Genomic DNA, 14,990 nt, shown 5'->3' with positions numbered 1-14,990 from the left:
TTGTGGAGATCCCAGATTTTTCCGAGGCAACATATGACTTTGTGGATTTCAGACAAATTAAACATCTTGATGCATGTTTACAACATTTCAATGTGATGTGATGCCGATGGCTTTGAATGTTTTACTCAGTGTAAACATCACATAATGTCAATGAGAGCGGGAAGCAACTAATACAGACTACACAATATACTGTATGATAGTGACAGGAAATGTGGGGTAAAATGATTTCTCCAGCATAATCAAGTGTTATATAAACTGGGGACTGGATTTAAAGAGGTTAATATGACTTTTTAAAGCATAATTAGATTGCTGACTACCAAAGACACAAACACACATAATACATAAGACAACAGATATGTAGAATTTATGTGATAATCAAAGAGAAAAATATCTGTCAAATGGTTGTTGAACAACTAATGAAACAAAACTGTTCGTTTCGTTAGTTAGAACTACAAATATGAAAGTGAAAAATCAGAGAAAGCACATAATTACATGAGGTAACATTTCCTGTATCTGTCATGCTCAGACTGTCAGACTGCAGCATACTGAGATTACACAAAATCAGCAATGGAAAAAGCTACAATATCTCAGCTTTGGTCACTCAGACGCATAACTTTATTAGTCATTGCACCGACACACACCCATAATGCACTGCTGCTGCACAAAACATCGCTTGGACATCATGATCCAACTCATGTGCAGAGAAAACCACTACAAATGTTACTAAACCGCTAAAAATGTAACGTGTGCGTGTATGACACAGACAGAGAGAGAGCTCTCGTACGTAGCCTGTTGCTGCAGTCCTGCATGGCAGAGATAAGACCACCGCCTTCACAGAGGCCTGTTTCTTGGGAATTAGAGAACTGTCCTCAAAGTCCACTGGTGACACACACTGTCATTCGTCCCTCAGCTACAACGGGCTCACAACCTTTCCAACTGTCCAACTGGTCTCAGCTCAAACTGTTTCTGACGTTGATACTGGCAACAGAGCGTCTGGCTTGTGTGTGTGTGTGTGTGTGTGTGTGTGTGTGTGTGTGTGTGTGTGTGTGTGTGTGTGTGTGTGTGTGTGTGTGTGTGTGTGTGTGTGTGTGTGTGTGTGTGTGTGTGTGTGTGTGTGTGTGTGTGTGTGTGTGTGTCTCTCAGTCACAACACGCATTTTTACAGCCTTGTGTGAGTTACGCGGTACAACAGACATGCTGTAGTCTCCTATTGGTCAGAGTGTGTGTCTGTGCTGCTGTATGACAGTGAGCGGCAGGCTTGTAATTCCTGGCCTCTTCCTTTCATCTTGATAACCTCTTATCAGAGCAGAACAGCGGCAGCAGCCACATCCCTGCCCAGCTGTCCACACTGCCACAGAAACCTCGTCTCACTCTCTTTCTCATAATACAGCGCTCATTCACACACGCTGATGTTCTCCGTGATATTCAGCTCATTCCCATTTAATTATTTACATTACTGTCCTTAAAAGTATTCCCTGCCCTGCCAAGTGAACAAAGGGATACGCACAACACAATAAAGTAGCATCGCCTGCTTTCTTTCCTGTCTATCCTGTTCAAAGCCATGGCAAGCTGGAGCCCACCCAGCATGCAACAGGCAATTTTAGTTTTAAGATCACCATACCTTACTTAAACTCATATCCATAAAGCAGAATCTTCGATTTCTTCCCTTTGGAAATGTTACTGAAAGGATCTGAAGTAGCCCATAAAGGAGATGGAGAGCAGGACTGGAACGGAGAATCCCGTCTTTTATAGATGAGTTGTTTTTTTCTGGTTTCCCTTCCGTTTGTACAATCTTATAAAGTAAATGTTCACACCTTATTCCCTCTAAAACCTGATATGTATACATGTAACAGGTTTCCACTTCTCCTGTGTTCCCTGAAACAAAGAGAACACCAGCTGTTAAACAAGTTAAAGGTGGTAATGCTCATCAGGTTTTCATAATCTAAATGGAACTGTTTGAGATATCGAATAAAAAGCTAAACTTATCTTATCACAACCTTTTTACTTTTTACAAATGCTCAAATAAGAGTTTTACTACTTAGATGTTTATAGCCTACTTGTTTTGTTTGTTATTGTCATGACAACACTGAATGTACGCTGCATCATGGTAAACATATCCTTTGAAATTAAATCGAAGCAACAGAAATTCTGGAAATTTCAACTTTTTGGACTTTTGTCTCCCATAAAAAAAAATTCAGGCCCACATCCGCAACTCATTTGAACTTTAGGGTCACGAACCACCGGTGAAGGACCACTGCCCAACAGTTAGTGTCTTCAGTTGCTCCAGCCCTGTTAAAGGACACATTTCTGTGTATTTCCTGACACCTAACTAGTTGACCTTGCTGACCTACCTACACACAGGTAAACTGGACAGTTTAGGGAAATTTGTGATTTAACAACAATTTTGTGGCACAGTTACCATGACACATAGATCGATTTGCATCTGGCTCAACTGATGAAGTTTATCTGGCTCTCACTTAACAAGGATCATTTCTGTTGAACAGCTGTGGGTTTGTAAATGGCAGAAAAAGACCTTGTTAATTTTTTTTTTTTTTTTAAAGAAAAAAAACTTTCATCCTTCCCAACTGTTCTCCCCCTCTGATTTCCCTGAAAACTGTAAATGAACAAAGAGAGAGGAAAGTTGGGAAGCTGCTTTGACTACCAAATGACTGGGACAGTGTCGGGCTTGTGTGCAGCCACGCCGTGTCCAGACCATATCTCTCACCTTATGATTGCAGCTCCTTTACCGATTTGCATTACTGTGCTCCACTCCAAGCTTTGCCGGACCACAAAGAAATTGCATCTTTGCATTTTATATCTGCTTTGTTCAAATGACTGTCAAACACTTTTCCATGTGGGCTTGGTCTTATCAGGGGCTGTATGCACCATTCATCAACAGAAAAAAAAAAAAAAAACAATGCTCACTGTCCTGCCTGCAAATGTTGTATAATGCCCAATACATCACATTTCGGAGTGGATCTGGTCAAACTTTAAATCTTACAAATAGAGAAACTGTACATGTTTATGTCATGTAAAATACACCTAGGCTTCTTGTGTCTGTCCATCAGCTATAATTGTAATAATTACCTTGGTTTGGTGCTGATATGCTTTTTGTATGTGCTTCTTCAGTGGAAATCATCAGAGATACATGCATGTTATCAACACTACACAAGCAGCACACACAGCCATTAAGGAAGAGCAGAGGAACTAAGATTTAAAGCCGACACCTTCACCTTCTGCACATCCTTCAGAGGCCACAAACCTTTGATAAGACAAGGCATTACTTGTGTTTTGTAGATAAATTACACAGCTATATTCATGATTCGGGGTGTAAGTATGTTACATCTGCCCTCATGCCAGCTTTCTCTCTCTGGACCAAAGAGGTGTGTCTTTTTGAAAAAGTTGTCCCCAACCCCTCCCACGGATGGTCTCGTAGCCCTAAACTTTGCTGCTGGCTGGAGAAGTTGTTCTTGTAGCCGTCAGCCTACACTGAGGTAGACAATCGAGCCGAGACACTTTCCTACCTGGCTGCTCAAATTTGACCCCGAGTCCCACTGTTGCCCTCGCTCATCTGTGACATCCACTCAGGTAGGTGACCTGCAGATTTTTGTCTTCTGCTGGTCTTATATTTTTCAGCACATATTAGTGTATTACTACAATCGATTTGTTTAGAATGACTGGCAAATTATGCTGATTAACTGTAACTGTGCATTTGAAACTTTCACTGAGAATTCAGATCACCTCAGACCTTTTACTGCTTGAACTGTGACATGTAGAGAGGTGCGAAAACTTTACATTGAGGATGCCCGAGATTCTGTTTCCTTCTCAAATGAAAATTATTTTTCTTTTAAATTTCAGTATTGTATATGGATTTTTATAATTTTTTCCTACATTTTACCATAGATATATCAAATGTTATGATTAATAAAATGAATTTGGCTTGATCATTACATTACTTAGAGTTCAATGAATTTACATATAAATAACACATTTCATCCACTTTATGTTGTAGGTATTCGATTTGAGTCTGAAAATCATTTAAATGATTAAATTTTACCTGACAACCAGTTGAAAACCAGAAACAAAAACAGGCGCCTGTAGGTTACAGTATTCCAGGACTCTTATATCTACATATATCTACAGGCGCCTGTTTTTGTTTCTGGTTTTGTCTGAGCAGCCGTCCACAACAGGCTGCCTCACCCTGCTGTGTTTTGACACTTGTCATATTTCTTCTCCACCAGATTTCTATTAATCAGATGAGATTAGGGGTCATGTTGTATCAGTGGAGCTGGATATATTTAGCATTATAATAACACCGTCTATCAGATTTTCTCAGACTTTATCAGACACTATCAGTCTCGTCTCTTCCCTCTCCTCCTTCCTATAAAGATACAGAACGAGAGCGGCCTCGACTGTTATTGCAATTCCCGTCATCTCGCTGCAACATACGCTGCGCGTTAATCAGCGCTGTTTGTGATATAGCAGATGAGCTTTCCAGCTCAAGGACTAAAAATTAAATCGTTACTTTGAATTCTTTTTTAAATAGAAATAAAAAATTGATCAAAAGAAATAGTAAATGAAACAAATTTAGAAGACGGGTGTGAAACAATTTCACATAATCTGTCAAGCAGTGTGACAGACTGTTGTTAACAGTCTCCCTTAAAAATAAACAGGCAAACAAAACTGTAAGCGTGAGAGTGTGTATGCTGTGCTGTTTGTCCACCCTGCAGGGCGTCCCCAAAGGCATTATCTTTTTCAACTAGCACACCTTTTGTAGTAAGGCCACTTACTTTGGGAACCGTTTGGTCACTGGCTGCATCACTACATTTATAGACCCATTTATTTTTAGTTTTCGCTTTCAGCCACAGTCAAATGAGGATCCTAGAAAAGGAAGTTTGAAAAAGCCTGCTGTCGAGAGATCTCATCCTTGATAACTTAAAGTTGCTCTGGTTGTTAAGCGAGTACCTTGATGATAATGCATCTGCTTCAATCAGAGTCAAAGCTTGTCCAATCATTCTCATTTGAATTAACAGAATTGAACAGTATGACGAGTTCAAGTTCAAGGAATTTAGCTCTGTTTTTTAAGGTGGTTCACAGTTTTCTTAAACACAGTTTCAAGAGTAATTTCCACCAAGACAGACACATGCACCTAAAAATAAAACCAACAAAGCCAAAAGATGCAACTATTTAAAAAAAAATATATATTAACAACAACATACACTGTCTGTATAAAGGGTTGTGTGCAAAGAGTCCTGGAATACTGTAATAAACACTAAATGACTAAAAGGGCCACTATTTTCAAACTGTAAATATACTTTAACTGTATTGTAAATCACACAGCTGTACACACTGTGTCTTTTCAGTGTGACCAATCACAAGAAATCTAATTTTAGTTTAAGTTTTTGCTAAATAAACCCGTAAAGTTTCATTAAACAGAGAGTTTACTGTAAATGTCCTATATCTGTACTCTGGTTTTTCCACGGCAGTATGGAGGATTCATCAGACCAGTCCCACTGGGTGTCTCCAGCTCTGCTCAGCTCAGATCCTCTGGCCGGTTTCTCCTCTGATCCCAGCCTGTTGCCTCCAGGAGAAGAGGGTGAGGCCTTTTACTCCAGCCAAGACACAGACTACACGACCCTGCCCTCTTTCTTCTCCAACCCAAGCCACAGCAGAGTGCCATCCACCTACAGGCACGGCACGGGTCAGTGCCTCCACCCACTGTCACTCAACAAATCCATCTCCTCGTTCACCCTCCCAGTCCTGATCTAACTTGTCTCTAACTGTCTCTCCTGTTTCCAAAGTTCGACAGGTGTTCACCTCACCGAATCTCCTCAGCAACCTTCAGCTGCTGGATGGGCCACCCAGCCACTCCCTGAGCTCACCCTACAACTCCCAGTCCTCCACCTGGAGCAGCAGCTCTCTCACCAAGACCCCACTGCATTCACACACAACCTCCCTCTACACCCCCGGAGTCACAGCCTCTTTCACCACCTCCAGAGACGGATACTCGTCTCCGGGCAGAGAGGACAGGGAGAGCCCACGGCTGCAGGAGGCCTTGAAGGCGGAGCGCCTGAGCCCGCTGGGGGGATTGGGTGCCAGCAGCAGCTTTCTGAATCTGACTCCTGCAGCTGGGAGTCTGTACACTCCTTCATCTCACTCCCACCCGCACATGCTGAGCCCCTACAGCTCATACATGAGCAGCCCACAGGAGTACAGCTCTGCTGCCCTTTACTCCAGCCCCGGAGCCTGGATCAACCCCTCGTACTCCCCAAAATTCCGCAACAAGATAAGGATTTCCACTCCAGGTGAGAATACACTGACATCTGTCATTTTCTGTGATTGGATTCATTAGTCTACTACATTACACACCAGCAATGGTGTTTCTGGAGCTTTTGATCATACTGCATGACCTTTTTCAGTAGATTCCTTAAAGAACATTTACAAAATGAACATTCAAACATTTTTAGTTCCATGACAACAGGGCATGTGCAAAAACACGACTGAATGTGGTGTCATACTTTTGTCAAATAAGAGATTGTGTCCCCTCGTTAGGTATTAACTTCTCTTTTATGTAACGTACTATTATGAGTCATTATAAGTCACCCTTGACAAGCCCACTGTATAATGGTGTCATTATAATTTCTAACAGAGGCAAGAGAGTGTGTTAATTGTGGAGCCACAGCTACCCCTCTGTGGCGCCGGGATGGTACAGGCCACTACCTGTGTAATGCCTGTGGACTGTACCACAAAATGAACGGCCAAAACAGACCTTTAATCCGGCCCAAGAAGAGACTGGTATGACCTGCTGAGATGGCCTTTCTTGGCTCCTTACTAAACTATTAAATTAATCATATGCCATTGTCAGAGTAGTTTAGAAACCTGATTTTTTTTTTCCTTTTCTGTGTTTCAGATTGTCAGCAAGCGTGCAGGTACTGTGTGTGCCAACTGTCACACAAGCACAACAACACTGTGGAGACGCAACGCCAATGGAGAGCCTGTGTGTAACGCCTGTGGACTCTACTTTAAACTGCACAATGTGAGTCAGCCCCAATCACAACAAAACATTTTTGAAAAGCATCCATAAACTGCTACAGATCATTTTTACCCTACATCTGCTTGTACATTTCAATTCAGAAGGCTTGATTCCTTTCTTTTCCCAGGTCAACCGGCCCCTCACTATGAAGAAGGACGGCATCCAAACACGCAACAGGAAAGTCTCCAACAAGAACAAGAAGAGTAAGAAGGCTGCCTTGTTAGAGCCGTACTCAGAGTTGACACAGATGCCCTCCCTGAACGACAGCGCTGGCCCCTTTTCCTTCGGTCCCGGGACTCTCCTTACCTACAACCACACGCCGCACCTCATCCCTACACCATCTCCCCTGCACCCCTCTGCCAGCCTACCCTACACACACCACCTCAGCACTGGCATGGTTCCCACACTGGTGTGACATAACAGATCAGGCAGATGTACATATTCAGTAATCAGCGTCTTGCTTGTTTGCCAGTTATTTGAGTGGATTTGTACAGATGTGTTTTTATATTGAATGGAGGTTTCTGTTTATTTTCTCTGTATTTTATCAGAAAAAACATTTTGTCGATAATATCTTTATTAGGCACTTGTTTCAAGTCAGATGAAATCGGTTGTCAACACACCGATAAGGGAATTCATTCAGCTATAAATACACAAATCTGATTGGACTGCCATATCTGTGTGACTATCCCTTTTTTTCTTATTCATGATGTGAAACCATACTTTACTTTTGTGTTCCGTGGGTCTGTTGTTGTATTTGCATAATTGTCAGTACCATTTTTAAAACTCCACGGAGAAAATAATAAAATGCGTGACTTATTCTGTTGGACTTATGAAGGCTTTTGTTTCAAGTCATTTGAATTCTCATCTCAGTGGCCTGACCACAGTAATGCCTCCTGTGTGGTGTTATTGTACTCACCTGCTCAGGTATAGTGATGCCTTTGTGCAGGAACTGCACACTTTAACAGTGGAAGTGTACAGCAGGTATGCAAATCCTCCACTCCGCATAGGTGACAAACTTTCAACTAAAGTGCAACACTTAATTTTATATTTAAAACGGCATTGCCAGTTAATAAACTCTCTCTCTCTCTCTCTCTCTCTCTCTCTCTCTCTCTCTCTATCACACACACACACAAAGTTCATGCTTGTATTTGCAATTACTCATCATTTGAATGCTTGGAGGGGGATTATTTTTTTTTCATGCATAAATTTTCCATTTTTATGTCGGAACTGCAAAGGTCAGAGTATATGCTTCGTTATCATAAGTAAAATATTGCATGATATCACAGCCCTTCTTCAGCCGAGGAGTCAATGCACCTCCATTTTGAGGTGAACTCTTAAATCATTGCTTAAAACATTAGCATTCAGATCCTTCTCCAGTACCATAATTATTTTTCTTACCACACAGGTTAAACTCTAGTACAAGTCACAATCTTATTTTAGTGAAAGAATATTATCAGCAAAATTTACAGTATCAAAAAATTTGTTCAGTCTGAAAATTCTAAATCTGAAAGTAACAACTGGCTAAAGTAGCTCAAACAAACATAATGGATTAAATGATGTAATATTTCCTTATTCCTTATAGTATTGAGTAAATGTACTTAATTTTTAAAGAACATTTCTTATTACTATGAAATTTGACATACTCTAGATGTAAGCAATATTTCAATCTTAAATTTTCTGAAATGTTGGGCTACTGCGATTGTTTATATCGAGGAAACTCGCTCATTAAACCAGCTGTTTCATATTGATCACACTTGTGGCCATGTCTTGATAGATTAGATTAGATTAGATTAGATTAGATTAGATTAGATTAGATTAGATTAGATTAGATTAGATTAGATTAGATTAGATTAGATTAGATTAGATTAGACGAAGCTCTCTCACTGAAACTGGCCTAAAAAGACAAAGAGAAACCCCTCAAATGCAAAGAAACACGATGAATGCAGTATCCTCAAAAGGTGTCCGTATCTAAAATGCTATACAGTAAAAACAGCACAGTGGCATGTCTGTGTAGTGTATTTTTTTTTGTTGAGCAGCAGGGCTGGGGTTGCTCACTCAGGACTGGGGGATGACTGATAAGTTATCACTGAGGCCACAGACCCCAAACTATCCACATACTGCTGGCACCGCCACTCTCACCCTCCCTGTCAGTTGCTCTGTGAGGGCCACAGTGTGTGCTTTAGAGACAAATACACATATCACTGGAATCATCTGAGTAAAGGGTCATATGAGCGTGGATTAAAAACAGTTTGGTGTCATCCCATCATGTTTCATAATCAGTGGGCACACAGAACGCTTCACTTGAGATAAATCTCGAAACCATCACTTGTATCAGTTGTGTTTATTTGCGCGGTCGATTTGTGAACGCTTCGCTGCAGACATCAAGGAGAAATAATACTTTCATTTATGCCTTTGGTTTCATCGTGGTGAGCACAGCCCTGTTAACATCTGGGCAAGCCACCCACTCATAACACGCACCACTGTGTATATTGGCGGTAAAGCAACTATTAGACAGAAATTTCGGTGAGAAGCATTTTCCCATTTAAACACCTGAGTAGAAAAAACCTAATAGAATATTTTAATTTTGAATGCAGCTTAATTTAATTGAAAATCATCTGTTAAAATACTTCACCCCCTAGTTTTCCAGATGAACCTTGATGTAGTGTATCGTAAATTACTTGTAATGATGCCCTGGGAAGTTGAGTGAGATGAGGGGCTTTTCTATGTAAATCCATTTGCCACATCTACTCAAAGGTTCCCGTAAAATACAGAAGCCCATACTGTTAAGGAGTAATTAGAATGAGTAAAAGTGAAAAAAAAAAAAAAAAAAAAAAAGAAATTCACATGATTTGGCAAGCACATCCATAATTTATACTCTTTTCCTCAACTGCCTCTATCTGCTGTTTATCTGCTGCAGCTGTCAGCTCCTCTCTGGGGAAATGGCAACAAATGACGGGGATAGATTAGCAACCACAGGCCTGCTCCTGTTTGCTCACAAGGCCATCCGTTAGTGGCCTTCTCTCTCCTGCCACTACACTGTTTGTCTCTTTTCCCATTCAGACTGTTGTTATCCTCCAGAGCTGTACAATGTCTTTGCAGAACCTTTTATAACATGATTCGATCATACGTTGTGTTATATGATCATTTTGGGAGACAGAATAAAAAAGAATTAAAGCCATTCCCGGGCAAGTTCATGGTTTCATGATGTCTAATTTAGCTTTCCTGAGGAATAAAAACAGAATAGCTTGCAGACACTCCAAATGTTACATCTACAATGAGAAATGAATTTAACTTAATCAAACTATCACAGCTTGAAAGAGTATAGTACGCTCCTTTTGAAATATGTGGTACACAAGCACCCCCAGATGGTAAAAGCACAACACTGCTTACTACTGACGCTGTGCACAGGATGTAAAACCCTGGCCACTGCAGTTTAGAGATAACACCATTTATGTTTCTGTGTGTGTGCAATTCACAAGTTCATCTACACAGCTGATGCACATTAGGAGAGCACTGAACTGAATATGAGATGAGGACAACACATTACATATTTACATTATCAACTTCGCAGGCAGAACCTGCATGATTTTATTGTGTCAATATGGACCAGAATCTCGGGACGAAGGTTTCCACCACCTTGTTGAAAATATGCCACGAAGAATTAAAGCAGTTCTGAAACCAAAAGAGGTCCAACCTGGTACAAGCAAGGTGAACATATTAAACTGGCTGGTGAGCAGCGGTGGAAAAAATATTCTGGTCTTTAAGTTAAGGTACTACTGCCACACTGTAAATGTAAGTCCATTCCAATCCTGCATTAAAAAAAAAACCCCTTACTTAAGAAAAAGTATCTACGTATTATCAGCAAAATGTACTTGAAGTATCAAAAGTGAAAGTACGCAAAGCAGTAAATGATCTCCGTCAGTCTTTTACTATTAAATATGATATTTTTGGATTAACAATTACTGTTGCATTCATTGGAATTTTACTGCTGCAGTTAATAAAGGTTATGCTTATCTTAACTACTTTATATACTGTTAAAGTTAATCCACAGTAATGCATCATCATTCCCAAGATTATCAAATATTTGTATAATTTCTGTTCTGTAAGAACCACATATCTCTAAAGAGTCAACAAACTCAGAAAAACAGTGAATGATCTAGCAAATCCAAGTGAGTTTTCAATCAGTTTTTAAACTAAAAAGGAGACTTTCCTAAACCCATAAAGGAACATCTGATTATTCAGTCTATCATATAAATTTAAATTCAAAATCACCAAATTTGGAAATATATATATTCTTTTGCTGAACAGAAAGGGTATTAAAAACTGTCATCTTAAAAGTAACTGAAGCTGTCAGACAAATGTAGAGGAGTGCAAAGTGCAATATTTGCCTGTTAGTTGTAGTGGAGTAAAAGTATATAGCTGTATAAAATGGAAATATTTAAGTAAAGTACAAATACCAGAAATTTGTAGTCAAGTACAGTACCTGAGTCAATGTATTTCCACCAGTACTGTTGATTGTATGTGTACATTGATATATGGAGTACTCGGGTTGTTGGAGATTGAATAGAGTTGTGTGTGTATTTCCACATTATTTCTCTGGACAAATTATTCAGCAAAACCAGATAAAGACACAAGAAAAACATAAATATATTTATTATTTGAAACATGCCAAAAACTCCAGCACAGCCAACAAAAGGAGCTGAGAATTACACAGTGAGAAGGAAATATAACTTGTGCTCTCTGTCAGTTTGTGAGTCATAAAAGTTGGTCCTGGGGTAATGCACAAAGGAAAACAAATTAAAATAAGCAGGCTCATTGGACCAAGTGAATCTGTTCCACTGTCTTTTAGCTTATCAGGTTTAATCCAAGCACTTCCAGTCTGGAGAGTAACACCCTTAAACAACTGAAATACTGGGTAAATAAAATAAAACGACACTGGACAAAGCGGGGTGAGTAGTGAAACAGCTCACCAAGCTACATATTATAGATACTCCTACAAACTTATCCACATTCGGTCAGTGCACAAGCAGACTGGGCTCTTTTGTAAACATGAACTATTTAGTTTTATTTCTGTTGGCATAGCATTACACAGGGTGTGCTGTGACGAGCGAGACGCCGCGCCTTTACCGTTTCTTAACAACGAACACACCGACCAGCACTCCCGTTAGCAGCGCAACTCCAACTAGCAGCCATCTCTTCAGAGTCTCCCGAGATCTCCTTGCTTCTGCAGCGGCGTCTCGCCCAAAAATCTCAGCAAAGCAGGCCTGAAATAAAAAAAAAAATTAAAAAAAGGAGAGGAATTTTAATGTTACACAATGTCTAAATCTACAGTTATGGGCAAAATATATATTTTTACTTTTTGCACACATTTTTTTTTTTTTCTCAAATGACCAATTGGTTACTGTCATTTTGGGTATGTGTAGATCACATGTTGCTTGTATTAACTTGCATATGTTTGTGTGTGCCCCCCTTATACCTTACACAAGATGAGCTAAAAGAAAAACTAAAATTAAAATGTACACTTAGTACATATTGTAAATGCTACAATACTAGTGTTTTTTTAAAAGTTTGTATCATGTATCAGTATATCTTTCTTTTTTTTTTGGTGTGTGTGTGTGTGTGTGTGTGTGTGTGTGTGTGTGTGTGTGTGTGTGTGTGTGTGTGTGTGTGTGTGTGTGTGTGTGTGTGTGTGTGGGAGGGAGGGAGGGAGGGAGGCGGGGGGAGTTGTATGCACACTTATACACCAGTACCTGTTTGACCACATGGCAATTGAACCCTTTTTTCTTAACTTCTTTGTTTGTAATCTAAATAATTGTGAATGCTATGTAAACTAGGAACAACTCGTCTAACTGTCACCAAAGAATATTGCAGAAATCAAATATGAAATCAAAATCAAAAGGGTTTCTTTTCTGGTTTACAGTGAATAATAGAAAGCCCGTTGTGGAGGTTAAAAAACAATATATGATCATGTTAAAACTTGTAGAAGTTGTGAGGAGATCCGGGACAATATTGTTAAATCACAGATATACTGGTATCGGCGTATATTTTGGCTAATAATAAAACTTGTTTGTACAGAACATTACACAGCACCTATCACTTTACATTCATCATTCCAAACTGTGTTTATTTATATTTATTTTTGTGTATATAATGTATATGTGTGTGTGTGTATTTTTTTTCATTGCTCTTATTTATTTTTATTTTTTTATAATTATTTTGTATCCATCTTATTTTCTATATCTCATAAGTATTTGTAAATGTGTTCATATTATGTGCACTTTTTTTTGTATTTCTCTACGCTGCTGTGACGAGTAAATTTCCCCACTGTGGGATTAATAAAGTCAAATCTATCTATCTAAGCGTGCTTTGGTGCAGGAGTAGTTTTTACCGTCACTGCCTCTCAACTTTCACAACCATATTTCAACCAAATTTCCATGAAGTGAGAATTTAATTCTCAATAAGGTAGAATTAAAAATGTTTTCCTTTTAAATTGTGTGACTCAGTCATGCTTGTACCAATCCAGCATTGTCTTTTTACTCCAGTTTATCCCAATACCTCAACTCAGAGTCTCTGCCAGCACCGAGTACAGATTTCATGGCAGTCCTCTGTTTTCCCCAACATTTACTACCTCACAACATGGACGGTGTGGCACCAACACGTAAGTAGACAGCCCACCATAACTGGATGATTGTAAATTACAGTGGAAACGGTTCAGTATATGTATCACGAGAGCCACGGTCAACACCCGATCTGCTTAGTATAGTCAGTATTGTCACACATATTGTCCCCAGACCCTGAATGTGGAGTTCATCCCCCGCTGACTCACCCATCCTCCTTGGCTTTCGACCCACGGGCTGATGTTCTCATCTAGGTACGTGGTCATCCAGTCTGCGATGCGGGACACCAGCTCGCTCATATCCTTCTCCACACACTCCACACAGAGCACACCTCCGAAAGCAAACAGGCCTACGATACGTCCCCAGTTGACTCCATCCTTGAACACCTCATCCATGACGCTCTTAAAGCTGCGGTAGGCTGTGTCAGGTGTGATGTCGAGCTGCATGGAAAGATCGCTAAAAGCCTGCGTGAAGAGCAGTTCAAACTCGTCTGCCGAGTCCTGAAGAGCTGATTTTACGGCTTCTAACTCACCGTGTTGCGGCCGAGAAGCGTCCGCCTGACCGCTTCTGACCAACATGCCATTACTGGCAGCCGAGTTAGCCTCGTCTCCATCGGTCCTTCCACCAGCATCCTCCGACCTCAGCAGAGAAGTAGGGTAGTTCCTCTGAGACAGCTTGTAGCTTACGAAGAACTCCACCAGTTCTCGGTTATGGCGCGACATCGTTTCGACCCTGTAAACCTCCGATGCACAGCGAGCCTATTTAAACAACATGATCTCTCCTGCCATTCCTCCGGGTCCTCCAGCTGTCACATCAGAGCTTCTTCACTTGATTCAGCACTCAGCAGCAGCAGCAGCAGCAGCAGCCTGGAAGCAGACAGGGATGTTAGTTGCATTAACACTAAACATTTAGTGACCCGTGCTGCTTTGTGACAGCATCAATCTCTACAGACCATTTAAACTGGCTTCAGTTGTGCGCTTTTAGTTCTGTCTGTTACATTAACATTGCTGCGTCATTCACTTTAAAAGCAGATTTCCAAATGTCACATAACTGGAGGGTGAACTCGGGGGAAATACAAACCTTTATCCACGCAAGTAATCTGGAGCAGATGTTTGGAAAATAACGCTTAATAGGAGCTAGCACACAGCAGCATTATCTGACTGGCAGCCTTTCAAGCTCAGCATTAGGAGGTCCAGTAACGTCATTACGGTGATCATCGTGCCAGATGGGTGCGTCTAGATGCCAACTTGCGATCGCTGACAGCTCCAGCTACAAGTCACGTAGTAAAATGCTACCAGCTTTTAGCTTCAGGTGCTAACTAGCTGCTAAACCAGTCCACAG

General features: G+C 40.5%; 2 protein-coding genes across 2 annotated transcripts; one reads left to right on the top strand and one right to left on the bottom strand.

The window, feature by feature from the left end:
* The first annotated feature begins 3,488 nt into the window (after positions 1–3,488).
* On the top strand, positions 3,489–7,862 carry gata1a (GATA binding protein 1a). The gene is made up of 6 exons (XM_069715625.1): positions 3,489–3,587; positions 5,486–5,700; positions 5,801–6,304; positions 6,649–6,794; positions 6,910–7,035; positions 7,160–7,862. Exons 2-6 carry the CDS (start codon positions 5,487–5,489, stop codon positions 7,445–7,447), a joined length of 1,278 nt encoding a protein of 425 aa, XP_069571726.1. The 5' UTR covers positions 3,489–3,587; position 5,486; the 3' UTR covers positions 7,448–7,862.
* A 3,807-nt stretch (positions 7,863–11,669) lies between these two features.
* Positions 11,670–14,509, bottom strand: LOC138629882 (bcl-2-like protein 1). The gene is made up of 2 exons (XM_069713866.1): positions 13,859–14,509; positions 11,670–12,296 (listed from the first exon to the last, which is right to left on the bottom strand). The coding sequence occupies exons 1-2, from the start codon at positions 14,369–14,371 to the stop codon at positions 12,156–12,158; spliced, it is 654 nt and encodes a 217-aa protein (XP_069569967.1). The 5' UTR covers positions 14,372–14,509; the 3' UTR covers positions 11,670–12,155.
* Positions 14,510–14,990: the final 481 nt, after the last annotated feature.

The sequence above is a fragment of the Brachyistius frenatus genome, unplaced genomic scaffold, assembly GCF_029030835.1.
Source record: "Brachyistius frenatus isolate BFR_SWC_R1_liver_20210118 unplaced genomic scaffold, ASM2903083v1 Contig_4, whole genome shotgun sequence".
NCBI lineage: Eukaryota > Metazoa > Chordata > Actinopteri > Embiotocidae > Brachyistius > Brachyistius frenatus.
Note: the sequence above shows the minus strand (reverse complement) of the source record. Positions and strands in the feature narration are given on the sequence as shown.